General features: G+C 42.8%; 1 protein-coding gene across 3 annotated transcripts in view; it reads right to left on the bottom strand.

The window, feature by feature from the left end:
- NPTN (neuroplastin) overlaps positions 1-14095 on the bottom strand; it is a 56233-nt gene that overhangs the window by 17051 nt on the left and 25087 nt on the right. For all 3 annotated transcript variants that reach the window (XR_007475800.1, XM_004276280.4, XM_004276281.3), the window contains 2 exons: positions 9315-9486; positions 5553-5647 (listed from right to left, as the gene is read on the bottom strand). Coding sequence is in view for 2 of the 3 variants with exons in the window: in XM_004276280.4 (XP_004276328.1) it covers positions 5553-5647; positions 9315-9486 (267 nt within the window). In the remaining variant the exon portion in view is untranslated. The remainder of the gene's footprint in view (positions 1-5552; positions 5648-9314; positions 9487-14095) is intronic.

Here is a 14095-nt window from a genome sequence, read left to right as displayed (position 1 = left end):
CTAACTTGCAGGCATTTAGAGAGAAGCATCCAGCTTCTCTGCCAGGCTGGTGGCTGTAGAAAGTGCCAGCTTAGGCAACGGAGGCATGTTCAGCTGAAGATGATGTTAAATAAAGTTAACACAACAGAGCTGAGACAGGATCAAGGTATGGGGCCTCTTACCTGGACTGCTTATTTAGTGCTCACTTTTCAAAGCAAATTCATAATCTTGCAACTCATTTTCAAAGAAACTCCATCCTTAAAGATATTGCACAACGTCTCACCATACAACACACTGATAATGTAGAGATGGTCTCTTTGCTTCCTTCATGCAACCTATCAAATCCCAGAGACACCTCATATTTTCTATAGGCAAAAATAGAGGCTTGGCTGAAGGCAGAGGGAGAGTTAAGATTTACTGCTAGCCAAGGGCCAAGCCCAAGAAACAATATGAGACTGGCTGAGATGGAAGCAAGAAAGATGTTGGGGGACTTCCCTGGTGGTGCAGTGGTTAAGACTCTGTGCTCCCAATGCAGGGGGCCTGGGTTCCATCCCTGGTCGGGGAACTAGATTCCATATGCATGCTGGCTGTAACAAAGAGTTCTCTTGCCACAACTAAGGAGCCCACGTGCCACAACCAAATAAATAAATAAATATTTTTTAGAAAAAGGAAGATGTTGGCTTTTTGGCTCAATAATTATACAGAATAGATTAATCAGTGGTTGTAAAGACTAGAGCAGTCTGGGACTTGTGCTGCCTTCTGCGGAAGAGGCTTTTCCCTCTCCTGCAGGTGAAACCACTGAGTAAGAGGCACTGAAGTCTCCACTAAGAATGATTCTAACCTTGGCTGTACACTATAATCATCTGGAGTGCTTTTAATAAGCCTGATGCCTAGGCCACATTTCATATACCTTAAATCAAGTTTGAGAACCACTGCTCTAACACTTTTCCTAGCATCAGTGTTTGAGATCAGGGGACTACAGGGAGTGTCTCATAAGACAGGGAGATGAACGCGTGGAGGTGTGGGGGGCACTGAGGTGACAGTCTCAAAGTTAAGAACCTGACAGTCACTATTACTAGGAAAAGAAGCTTAGAAATCGTTTCCTTCACTAACCCAACTTCTCATCTGTGTTCACATAAGGGAACCACAGACCTTTAGAGCCTTACAAAACCTTCAAGATCATCTATCTCATCTTACTTCATCATACACTTGGGGAATCTGAGGCCCAACGAAGGAAAGTGACTGGTCAGGGCCACAGCAAGTTTATAATGGCAGGGCCAGGATTAGAACCCATTTCTTCTGTCAGTCCAAGACCTTTACACTGTTATATGCTGAACACAGCGGTGTGGCTTAGTGCTTAGGAACATGGGCTCTGGTACTAGGGTGCTTGGGTGAGAGCTCTGGCCCCACTGGTTGACTATGTCACACTGAGCAAATCATTCAATTCCCTTGGAGCCTCAATTTTCTCACCTGGAAAGTGGAGATAATAATGGCATTTACCTCAGAGTTGTGAAGACTACAGGAGAGGAAAGGGACAAGTAATGTGCCTGGCACATAGTAATAAGCACACAGTAACGTTAGCTGTTCTTATTCTTATTAAGGTAGGTCAGAGTAGCACCCTGAAGAGAGGAAAAGAAGGAACAGGTATGGTTATTTGGGCTATGGTTCATGTTCAAAACGTTCAAGCAGCTTCAAGATATTACTGTTATGCTTTCAGAGACTTTTCAAGTCAGGGCAATTCTGAGACAGAACCAGCTTTGACATCAGCTCGAATTTAAACTATGTCACAACCTCTAAGCATCTCCACCTGTCAAACTAGCTGCCCGTCAAACGAATAAATGAGCACAAAAACACTCTGCATGCTGAAAAGTGCTGTACAAACGTGAGAGGTGTATTATTACTCCTAATAATGATATCTGTCACCATCACTATACAGTCCGCCTCAGCCAGTCTGAACTTTGATATATCAGTTGTAAGGCCGTGCAACAGAGTAGGAAACAGGGATGCAGGGCAAGGTCACTTCTAGAAATCCTAACATTTAGTCATAATATTCAAATAGCAAGAAAGCTAATAAGTAGGGAGAAGAAAAACAAGATCAATCTTGGCTCTCATAGCCACCAAAAGACTGAAATTCAATTGAAATGCCCAATGAGCAGGGAGACATAATGATGGCCCTAATAAAACACCAGACCCAAACCTTCCTGGGGCTGGGATGTACCTTTCACAAGCGGCAATGGCATGTCTGTCGCAGAGGACTTGCTGACCACCAAAATCCTTTTCTAAAAACAGCAATAAAACTCAAACTCCTTGTTTACTGGAGTCACCAAAATGATTGAAGGGTGAGGATAGGGTCTGGGAGTCATGAGAGGTATTTTCTTTTCAAATTTGTCCATTACATAGAAAACTTTAACTTGTTTTTGTGAGCACATTTTTTAATTTTAGAAAAGGAAGAGGGAGGGACTAAGGGCTAGAAAAGTTGAATAATTACAGGGATAGAAAATTCAACACCTATTCTTTCACAAATGCTGTATGGTAAGGTGTGGAGTCTCCAGAAGACACAACCTCTGAGGAGTCAAAAAGGAAAGAGAAGCCTCCCCAGAGTTATCTAAGCAGATCCCTGGAGAGGCTGGTTATAGGACCGAGGTCCCACAAGGTCTAGTCATTGCTGTTTCCTCTCCCCCTGGCCAGACCTGCTCCATCTTCCTCCCCCAGCATCTGCTCAGGTCACCTGCCAAATACCTAAGAAATGTAATCCTCAACAGTAATAGTATCTTCCTGTTTATACTGTGCCTCATTCTTGTCCTTTAAAAAAAGAGAAAGAAAAAACAAACCAACCTTACTTCAGGTGCAAGGCCTTCCCTACCACATGTATATACGACCACCCTCAAAATTCCTTTCTTGACGGGGATCTACAGGCTAAGGTGGAAAAGCACTTCCACCTCAGGTCTGTTCCCAGATATGTGTCCCTCCCTCTGATTCCTTCAGCCTTCTTTTCTTTTGTACATAACAAGTAACTCAAGATTTAGTCATTTGACATATAATGCCCAGTCTCTGGCTAGTCTAAGTCCTTCACTCCCCACAGTGCTGAGCCCAAACAACACCCCAGGGAAGTTTTCAACTGCAGGGAAAGCCAGATGGGGAAGAAAAGGGCTGAGTGTAGAATAAGTGCTAAAGAAATATGTATGTATGGTCTGAATTATATTGCCTTGAAATGTCGATTTAGTTAAAACCACAAATGGAGACTCTCAGAGACTCCTTCTGGCAGAGATCACTTATGTTCCTGAATCCCCTGAATTTCTCTGTTCTTGAGTACAACCACCTCTTGCCTCTCTATTACTCAGCAGAGTTTTTAAATCATTATAGCTATAAAAAGATAACTGTCTCTTACCCCACCCTAGAGGAACTGAGGAAACAAGAGTTTACATGAAAATGCTGTGGGAACAACACATATACCGCTGTAAATTCAAGGCAGTTTTCTACCCCAACCATAATCGGGAGCTAGCTTAGAATGTGATCCTGGGCCTATGGCAAACCCTCCTAAACTTACACTAGAAAAGCCAAGTGTTCAGTCTTTACCAGACCAAACTATCTCTAACCTAAAAGACATTAAGTTTTCAGCTGTTCTCTATCCAGGTGTCAGGGGAGAGAAGGAAGAAAGACTAGAATTCCATATGAATTTTCTTGACAGACTAACGTATCTGCCCAAGCTAGTCACAGAATATGTTTTAGGATTATATAAAACAGAATTCTCTTAAGGTCTACTTCTTTAAAATGAGGATATTAATACCACCTGTCCAATCCACCTCACAGGGTTATTGTACAGTACAAATGCAACAGAGCACAGTACATGCCTTCACTATGGTGAGATACTGTGCCTGTTGTATCTTCCTCGGAAGACACTCCTGACTGCAGCCTCCAGACCACTTCTTATTTGCTAAAGAGAATGTGAGGAAAGATGCCTTTGGGGCCATCGGAACTTCACCTTCTTGAGCAGACAAACCAATGGAAAAATAACTCTCTTTCTACTCCTGAAAGTGCTGCTTAGAAATCATTAACGCTTGATCAATATGATTAGAGTCAGTCAAGACTTCGAATTATATGTAATTATCCTTTAGGCTTGGAGACCTCGATTAACTAGACACTAGACACTCTCCCTCCCTCACCCATCCCATTCCCTCTGCACTTGAACTTTGTGCCAAAAGCTTAGCCTGGAATGTTGCAGGGCCTCAGATCTCATATGAAGGAGTGAAACGTCTCCCCACGTAGCTCAGCTCATCCAGGGCCCTTGGCTGGCTTAAGAGAAAATGCTTTATCACACTTTCATCCTCATGTTGAATAAATATGGCACTCTTCAAAAACAGTGATAAACCCAGATCTCTACAAGAAAAGCCACGGAGTTAATCAAATCCTAGGTTCTCTGGCCTGTGTGGACTGTAACCATGCCACTGTGACTCCACCCCTTCAGGTATTTAGAATCGAATCTGGCCACTAGAGGAGGCACTGGCCGTCCTTATGTCAACAAGGACACAAGTTAGGGCAAGTGTCACCAAGACACTACTTTCCTTTAGTAACAACATATAATAGAAACTTTGACTGTGTCTAAGATTTTCTTGAGTCTGAATTTTTAGTCTTCCAAATATTTTAAGGAAAATCTGAATACCTGCTATATATGCCATTCCCATTTCCTAAATTTATCCTTCCACCTTCTAGGGATCACCCTATAGATTTAGAGAACAAGTTTGTCCTTCCTAAGCAAAATGAAAAGGACTAAAAAAGATCCTCACCTCTTCAGTCCGACCTCAAACAGTAGCCCTGCCTCCCCATGGCCATTTTATAAAATGGAAAAACATAGGGATGGGAGTCAAGACCTGGGTTCTATGCTAGCTCTGCCACAAACTCACTGTGTGACAGAGAGCTAGTGGTTTCACTTTTCTGGATCTCAACTGCTTCTTTGAAATAACACAGGAAAGCTGGGTTAAATGTTAGTCAGCTCTGACTCTCACAGTTCTATTGGCCTTTCTTGCAACCTTCAGCTACAATCTCATCTTTAAGATGCCGGGCACCCAGAGTTTTTATTACAATTCTAATGAATTACCTTACAAAGAGTTTATATTCACCCTGCACACTGTACTTTGCCAAATCCTGGCCCACTGGAGATACCTACATAATACTACTTCAAAGGCTCTATTCTAAGAGCTTTACCTAAGGATGAACCATTATGAAGCTACCAAAATTGAAACATTTTTTGAACTACAAAAACAAATTTCATATGGTTCAACCTACTATATTAACTTATTTAATTCCTCTAACCTACCCATGTGCCACGTGTTAGGTTTTACAAATGAGGCAACAGAAGCATAGAGAAGTTAATAACTCGCCACGGTCACACAGTGAATGATGGGATTTGGATTTAAACCCGGGCAGTTGAGCTCCTGACCCTTCAGTCCTATCCATAATATTATATTGCCTCCCATTATGAAAACAAGAAAAGCTCAAAGACTGGAAGCCCAGACCAAGTCAGTGTCTCAGAAGCAGAGTGAGAGGCTCACACCGCAGCCTCTGTTGGTTTGTACCTTTTACTTCAATGGTGGCATTTGCTTTAGGAGCACTGAGAAAGTGATATACACAGTGGTATTCGCCTGAATCCTCAGCTCTCGGTTTATTGATCCTGCAGAGATGAGAAGAAAAATCAAGTAAGGAAGCTGGGAACAGTCAAAATACACAACAAAAGGAGAATCAAAGGGGCAACCAGGGACCCTGCTCTCCAAGTCGTGCCCTGACATGCAACTCACCTCCTCCTAACTGAAAGCAAAAACCTCCCTCTGTGTATTAATAATTTACTTCTTACTGGGTGTCAGGAATACAGGTCCCTAACATTAAGATGCTCCAGTCTATTGGGAGAAATAAACTACAAAGCAAGTAATCAAAAGAGAGGGCTGTACAAACTACTATAATCTACACTTAGATACAGAAGATGGAGCCATCACCAAAAAGTTCTTGCTCACCTGGTGGTTCCAGTCAAATAAATAAGAGCAGAAAAAAAGCAAATCTTTTTCTGCGCTTTCCTGAAGACTTTTAGTAGTAGTGTTCTTCCTACCCTGCATTTTAGTAGCATGCCTTTCAATAAGTCTACTAACAGGACATAGGAATATTGGGGGGAAAAATCTGCCATCAGAGCATCAGCCACAGAGATGCAGCTCAGTTCTCAAGACTTTTAGGTGCAGCTAGAACTCAAGGGCCCTGCATGATCTGGCCCCTCCCTAGTGTCATCTCAGCCACTTTCTAGCCCTACAGGTCTCTTTTCAGTTTTTCAATGTGCTGAACTTGTTCCTACCTCAAAACCCTGACACAAGATGCTCCTTTATATAGCATGCTCGTCCCATCACTCTTAGCCTCTTAAGTCCTTTTCCATTGGTCTTGGCTTACATGTCACTTCGACCCCCCAATCTAAGTGACATCCCTCTCCCTGACATTCTCTCTCATACTACACTGTAATTCTTCACGACCCTTATCACAATATGTAATTATTTATTTATGTGATTGCTTGATGAATGTCTGTTTTTCCCTACAGGCCAAGTTCTATGTAGATAGGCACTGTTTATTTGGTACACAATTGTATACCCAGCACATACCCTGGTGCCTGGAATACAGTAGAAAAATGAATAAACACATGAATGAACACAAACTTAGACCAAGTTAAGCAGAGTGAAAGGACTGCAAGAAGTATGTATGAAGAGAACAGTACTTCCTCTGAATCCTATAGGGTGATCCTACACAAGCTTTCTTGGCCCTGAAGGTCAGCTTCATATCAGCTCAGTTCATGCTGGCCTAGACACATCCCCCGAAACGTGCAGAAAGGCTGGTGTGTAATTACAGAAAACAGAGAAACATCAGCTTCCAGATGAGAAAATAAACATTATTTCACTCCTACTCTTTTTTTTTTTTTTGCGGTACGCGGGCCTCTCACTGTTGTGGCCTCTCCCGTTGCAGAGCACAGGCTCCGGACGCGCAGGTTCAGTGACCATGGCTCACGGGCCCAGCCGCTCCGCTCCACATGGGATCTTCCCGGACCGGCGCACAAACCCGTGTCCCCTGCATCGGCAGGCGGATTCTCAACCACTGCGCCACCAGGAAAGCCCCCGCTCCTACTCTTTTGCTCAATGGTTAAAATATAATACTTGCAATGGTTAAATCTCCACTGCACTAATGTCTGAGAAAAACGCCTGACCTCAAACACTGGCCAAATGCACTTACTCATCTTACTGTTCATCCCAAAAAAGACTTGAAGAGAGTATGGATGAGGAGAGACATAGCCCACCCACAGGACTGTCTCAGCATACCCACGGCAGCATAAGATTCTAAGAGGAGCTGTCAACAGTCTTCTCAATTTGAACCAAATGCCTATTCTTATATCAATATGCTCCCAATAGGGAAACAGACACCAATTAGCTGCTCTTAGCAATGTTCCAGAGTTAGGAGGAGCAGCAGCAGCAGCAGCAATATCTTTAGGGCTTAGACTTGACTACAGTAAGTTCCTTGAGAGATGACTCCCAAACTTGGGGCCATGCCTATGGGCTCAAAATCTCCCCACAACATTTCCTTTGACTAGCTATTGGGAAGTAACTAAAGCAAATCAAATATGTCCCCTACAGGCTAAGCAGAAGCAGGGTCTGACACTGGCTCCATGGCCAACTTATTAGGTGGCCCAAGGGACTTATCAGTTGTTACTCTACAAAATGTGAGTTGTTACTCTACAGATTCCCTGAAAAACTCTGACAATGCAGAACACCCCCCGGAGAGCTTCAAATAGGCTGAGGAAAAATACACTACCATGTCTAAAATAGATAGCTAGTGGGAACCTGTGGTATAGCACAGGGAGCTCAGCTCAGTGCTCTGTGATGACCTAGATGGGTAGGAACTGGGGGGTGGGAGGAGGAGGTCCAAGATGGGAGGGGATATATGTATACATATAACTGACTCACTTCATTGTACAGCAGAAACTAACACAACAATGTAAAGCAATTATACTCCAATTAAAAAAAAAAAAAAGAGTCGTTCTATAAAGTTAGGTTCAAACTTTACATAAAGTTACAGTTCAAAGCTTTGGGGGGTAACATAGTAAAGACCCAAGAGAAACAAGACTGGACGTGTGGTACCTTGAAAGAGGTATTATAAAAAAACAAACTTGTAAAACTAATAGACAGACCAAGAATAGATGCCTTTTATTCCACTCAGCATCTCTATTTGATTAACCTTTTCCAAACTATGAGGATATAGCTGAGGCTATATTTCCAATTTTATATCAAAAGAAACTACAGTGGAGAGAGATTAACTACCTTGCCACGAAATGGTATAATACAGCAGAAGAACAAACAAACAAACAATAAAAAATGAAAAAAAACCAATGACCTAGATTCTAGAAAGTCAGAAGACCTGGAACCTAGCCTTGGTTCTGCAACTTATTAGGTACAGTATGTGGCCTTGAAAGCAGTCAAGCATTATTACTCTTTGAGTCTCAGTTTTCTTATCCAAAAAAAAGGAGGATCCACAAATTAATGTGGGTCAATTAAATAAGGGGTATGAAATGATTTCAATTCTGCAAAATACTGCAGAATGTCCTTGCTACTACTAGGTACACAGGTTTTCCTGGTCTCACTCCAGTGCACTCTTTCTTTGCACTGCATCATCCTGCCAAATAGGATTAGCTGACCCTTTTCAACTAGGAACAAACTATTCTGAAAGGTGAGGTACCAGGTGTTCTAGATATTCCAAAAAAGTACCAAATCTTCAGGTGCTGGGTAACTTCTGCCAGCAAATATCCCCCTTTCATTAAAGGGTATTTCCAGGCTACCATCCTTTTCCAGATCAGTAATGAGCTCTGTATCCACTGGTCCTGATCAGGTTATGGTCATAATAAACACTCCTAAAAGGTAATTCACTAGGAAATCTACTCAGTGGAAATATCACTTAGGGTGATATTGCTCTAAGAGTCCTAGATCAGATTTCAATCTGATTCCTCAAACCACTGGATTTAGTCAAGAGACCTGCATTCTAATTGTGGCTTTTTTATTGACTAGCATTGTTACCCTAAGCAAATCACTCCCGATGCCCTCAGTTGCTCTATCATCATAGTGAAGGGATCTTCTACGGCTCTCAAACCTGGCCACTCATTAGAAATCCTTTCTAGATTCCTGGGCCTCACCCCAGATATACTGGATTAGAGTCTCCAGGGGAGGACCATGTCTCTCCCACATAGCATAATTACAGATTATGAATGTCAAGTGAACTCAACCATGTTCCCTCCCATCTTCCCAGGAGTTGCTAGCCCCTCTCACCTGTATTCCATGTTGCTGGCATTCTTACGAGTGGCAGTCAGTTCTACCCCATTCTTTGTCCAGTAGCTGTATGTAAGGGTGTGAGAGTTGGAGGTGAGGTTACACTGCAGGGTGACAGGGGGCGCAGGGCTTTCTCGAATAATGACTTCTTCACTGGTGACAATCCTTGGCTCTGTAATAAGAGTGCACAATGATAGGGAGCCACAGTTCCATGCTCTGCAGCCCTGGCCTGAGAGTTGGATGGGGTAGGTTGGGGAGACTAGAAGAGGGAGGGCAGACAGGACCACATGAGGAATTTCACTTTGCCACTTTGGAGGAAGTCAAGAAAGGAAAAACAATGATTATAAGCAAATGACCACTAGCGCAGACAACAGCCTGAAGACCAGTTGGCCTAGACGTGAAAAGAATGGGAGTATTACGGATGCTTGCACTGGCAACAGTACGCTTTTGAATACCACCATTTTATGAGATAAGAACCACCAACCAATTCGGCTTCAATTAGAAAATCAGGCTCCACTTTGCAGCTCTGAAGACAAAGGCAATAGGCAATATCATTTAGATAACTAATAAACTTCCTGCCTTGAAACAGTAATAGTTATAATTAGGCATATATGGCTTTTCCCACATTTAAATCTGATAAATCTATGGCAAAACAGCCTGGCCATTAATTATGCAGAAAAAGACAATGTAGATCCTAAAAGCAAATTTCCTATTGAAAGTCTATTGCATTTTCCAAATTTTGCCGAGAGAAAACTGTTAAGGAACCATAAGTTCTTCTCTCCAGCCCATATTTTACTCCAAAGACAAAATTTTTTCAGAATTGCACTTTAAAACACTTTCCATTCTAAGATAATCATAACTAGAATGTGGTATATGTTGGTATGATGGGCTCCTAGAATTTTAGAGCTGAAAGGCCCTTAAGAGTTCAATGAATCCCACTCTTTAAGAGCTAGAAAGGTACAATGACTTGTGAAAGGCCATAATTATCATTAGTGACAAAGCTGGGCCTAGAAAACACATCTGACCGAATTCTTTATCCCTCCTCCTCCAACCCAAAAACATCCCCATACACCTTCCACCCTAGGGCAAGTTATATACTTCATCTTCTGGTTCTACCTGGGCTTAGATAACGTGGGATCACTCATTTGGTATCTACAAAAATAACCTATTTGAGTCAAATATTATAACACATTGAGCAGAAATTTTTTAAGGCACACTATATCAATACCGTTACTGGAAGGTTCATAAAGCACTTTGAATTCCATCACTATATTAAAGTCTTGAAGTTTGTTTATTGTCTTTTGTCGTTATTTATCTTTAATCATTTCCCATGGTTAGTTCTTTTTCTACTCTTGGTCAAACATTTTCAGGTAAAGTCTAAACTAGCCATCTTTTCCAATCCACAATCAGAGGTATTTGCTCTTTTACTTTTTTTCCAATTCTTTCTCAGAAATCCTTGACTAACTTCCCATTTCCCTGAACCTGGCTACTTCCTGTCTACAAGTCTGTAGCAGCTCCCTGACAACATTTTATAAAGTATAGTGCTGACTCTTAACTCTTGAAGACAAAACTCTCTCCCTTCACTGGAACTAAGCTTTGTTCATTGTGCAGGAAGCAGGAGAGGACGGAGACGTCATGGGACACTTGAAAAATGTAATGCCCAAGCACCTCCTAATCAGTGTAACATTGTAGAGTTCATATCGTCAAAGAAACTTGTGATAAATAAAGCAAATCCTCAAGTTTGCTCAAGTAAATTCGTTCTCATTATTTTCCAACTCTGGCAAAAGGATAGTGGTTATCTTTCATTCAGCACTGGTCCTTATCCGTAACATCAAACAGGGTCTCTATGTACAGATAATGGAGGCATAGCAGCTACTAAGACAGAAGCAGATGCATGTAAACATTAGCGCAGTGGTGTCCCATGGTTTCCAAAACACACTGGACAGAAGCCAAATCCCTGGGCCTTAAGTCGAGCAGAACAGCTGCAAACCCTGCAATGGAAGGCGCACACACACCATCGGCAGAAAGCACCACAATTTCAGGAAAATCAAAACCAAGCAAAAACAAAAGCGATAAAAAGAGAGAACCAGTACTCCACAGAAATTAAAAAAATATAAAGGCAACATTAAAACCCAAACACACTTTTAGGTTTTTACTGAATTTTTATTATTCAATTTTATTTTCTGTCCCATTTGGGACTCGCCTTCTGGTTCTTCCTCTCAGACTGCACTGAGAAAGGGTAAACTCTGAGGCCAAGAGCTTCCAGATGCTTAAATTACAAGGAGGCCAAAGCAAATGCTACTCTTACCTGTGGTGATGCAAATGACCACTGCAGCTCAGTGAGATTAAGAAGGTGATGAAAGCAACCTGGTAGACTTTCTGCCAAGAATTCTCAGAAGGCAAAGGAAAGCACTTTTTCCCTTAAGATCCAGGAGAGAGTCAGCTGGGAGCAAGTCAATAATTTTAATAGGTTTAAATATGATTCTGCACCATAGGAGGGCTGTGGGGTGGGGTAACCTTCCTCCTGTAATTGCCGTATACGGAAACCAGTGCTAGACCAAGCTCCTTGGCCTCGGTGCCACATCTGCATTCTGCACCAGGATGAAGGTGGGGGGGTTTTATTTCTGATCGAACACTGGTGGTCGAGCATTGCCCATGATAGTCCAAGAGAGATGAACATTTAGGAGAAGCTGAAAAATTCTTACCTGCCACTTACTCCTATTTAGAAGCACTGGTTAGGAGACCCTTACTTACCCTAGCCATCATTCATATGTAGAACATGCTATGGACAGAGAGAGAACCTAAAAACTGGGCACGCTTCTCTTCCTGCCTTACATTACTGCCAGGAGGTCATTTTTTTTTTTTGCGGTACGGGGGCCTCTCACTGTTGTGGCCTCTCCCGTTGCGGAGCACAGGCTCCGGACGCACAGGCTCAGCGGCCACGGCTCACGGGCCTAGCCGCTCCACAGCATGTGGGATCTTCCCGGACCGGGGCACGAACCCGTGTCCCCTGCAACGGCAGGCGGACTCTCAACCACTGCGCCACCAGGGAAGCCCAGGAGGTCATTCTTAGATAGAAAATTTCAACTTCCCCTTGGAGACAAATGTCCTTGAGGGCGCTGAAATCATAAAAAAATCCAATTAGAGTGGCGTTCAGGGTGTTGAAAAAAAAAAGAAGCCTGGCTCTCTAAAACAGTTAACTAGTGTCAACTGATTGACGGGGAGGTCTGGGGAGAGTCTGAACTAGCCAGGGTTTGTTTCAACCACATGCAGACACCCCAAAGTTAGGAAGCTTATTTCTAAGTAAACTGGGAGACTGCTGTATACTCTCGAGATTGAGAGGTAGGTACCCCAAAGCCGCATCTTCTTCTAGACCCAAGGCATGACCTTTTAACTATGAGTCTACCTGAGTCAGGCTCCTGCAAGTACAAGTACCAAATGCCCAGCCCAGTCCATGCCTACAAACTTCTGCAGAGCTTTGTGGCCGTTTGGGTAATTCTGCTTTTACAAGGAAAGGAGCAAGGGGGCAGGAGAAGGAGGCGTGCAAGGGAAAAAATCGTTAAATAAAAGAAAAATCACTGGGTTAATGTTCCCCATTTTCACATAGACAAGGTTTTCTTTTTCCCTTTCCAGAAGCAGGTTCTCTAATTCAACAGTGCCAACTGCAGCAGCCTCTAACTCTACTCTAAGTCCTCTTCATAGGCATCTTCTGAGTTGCTATAAAGAACAGACAAGTAACTTGCTATTTTCCATAGAAATATATAGATTCAAGGCCCATGTCAGATTACCTCCTGTGTTATTACCAATATCCTCATAAATGTAATTTACTATTTTTATTTACTCTCTAAATCAATCAGTTCTTTAAGCCTGAACTGGCTCTAGGGACTCCTACTGAGTCCTTGACAAGAAGGTGAAAAACCCAGAAGATCTTTCCATTAAATGGAGAATGCTTCCTCAACTATAATAAGGACAGATATGGGCTAGAACTCTTTCTGGCCAGAAGCACTGGCTCTGTGGTGGCTTCTCCCTCCCTCTCCTTCCCACCACACAAGCAGCAAGACACTATCCAGAAAGAGGTGGCCACAAAAGCTCCTGTGTCTGATGTTTTACTTGTACCTGCTACTACAGATGAAGGGAAGGATTCTGAGCCAACTGCTCAGCTCACTGTTACCACACAGAGGAACAGGGTTGGAATTTAGTTTCCTTTTTTAAGACACAAGAAAGGCCAGTGTGAATGGCTTCCAGACTATTTCTGGGGTTGCCAGCCTCTGGAATGATAGTGTGGCAGTGACTGCTGTGCCAACAGTCAGTCATCAGAGTCAAACTATCTGTCAACAGATCCAACTCTGACTTTGAAACAGCATGATGGGGTTTTAAAAAATACTTTGCAGCTTAGAGTCACCTGGCTCCTAACAGCAAGACATAAGGAGGAAATCTCAGGCTGCTGCTTTTAAGAGAATAGGAGACTAGCTGGGCAGGACCAGTGAGGAGTAATACTGCTGCAGTGGAGGGCTGTTATCAGAGAAGCACATGCCACTGTTTTAGAAAAGAAAAAGAGCTAGAGCTATGGAAATATCCAAGCTTACATGCCACCCAACAACCAAAACACATCACCACACCACACTCATGGCAACATTCCCATCACAGAACAGGATGACACTAAGTCACAGTGAGGGAAGAGGCTGGGCAGACACAAACTTAAAACCATAGAGGTGAAGGCAGCTACTCAGAGAGCTTCAAACAGATGAACAGAAGAAATAAAAAGTAGTTAGACTGGGGAG

Source organism: Orcinus orca, chromosome 2 (assembly GCF_937001465.1).
Source record: "Orcinus orca chromosome 2, mOrcOrc1.1, whole genome shotgun sequence".
In the NCBI taxonomy this organism is placed as follows: domain Eukaryota; kingdom Metazoa; phylum Chordata; class Mammalia; order Artiodactyla; family Delphinidae; genus Orcinus; species Orcinus orca.
The sequence above is the reverse complement of the archived record's forward strand: the minus strand, read 5'-3'. Positions and strand labels throughout refer to the sequence as shown.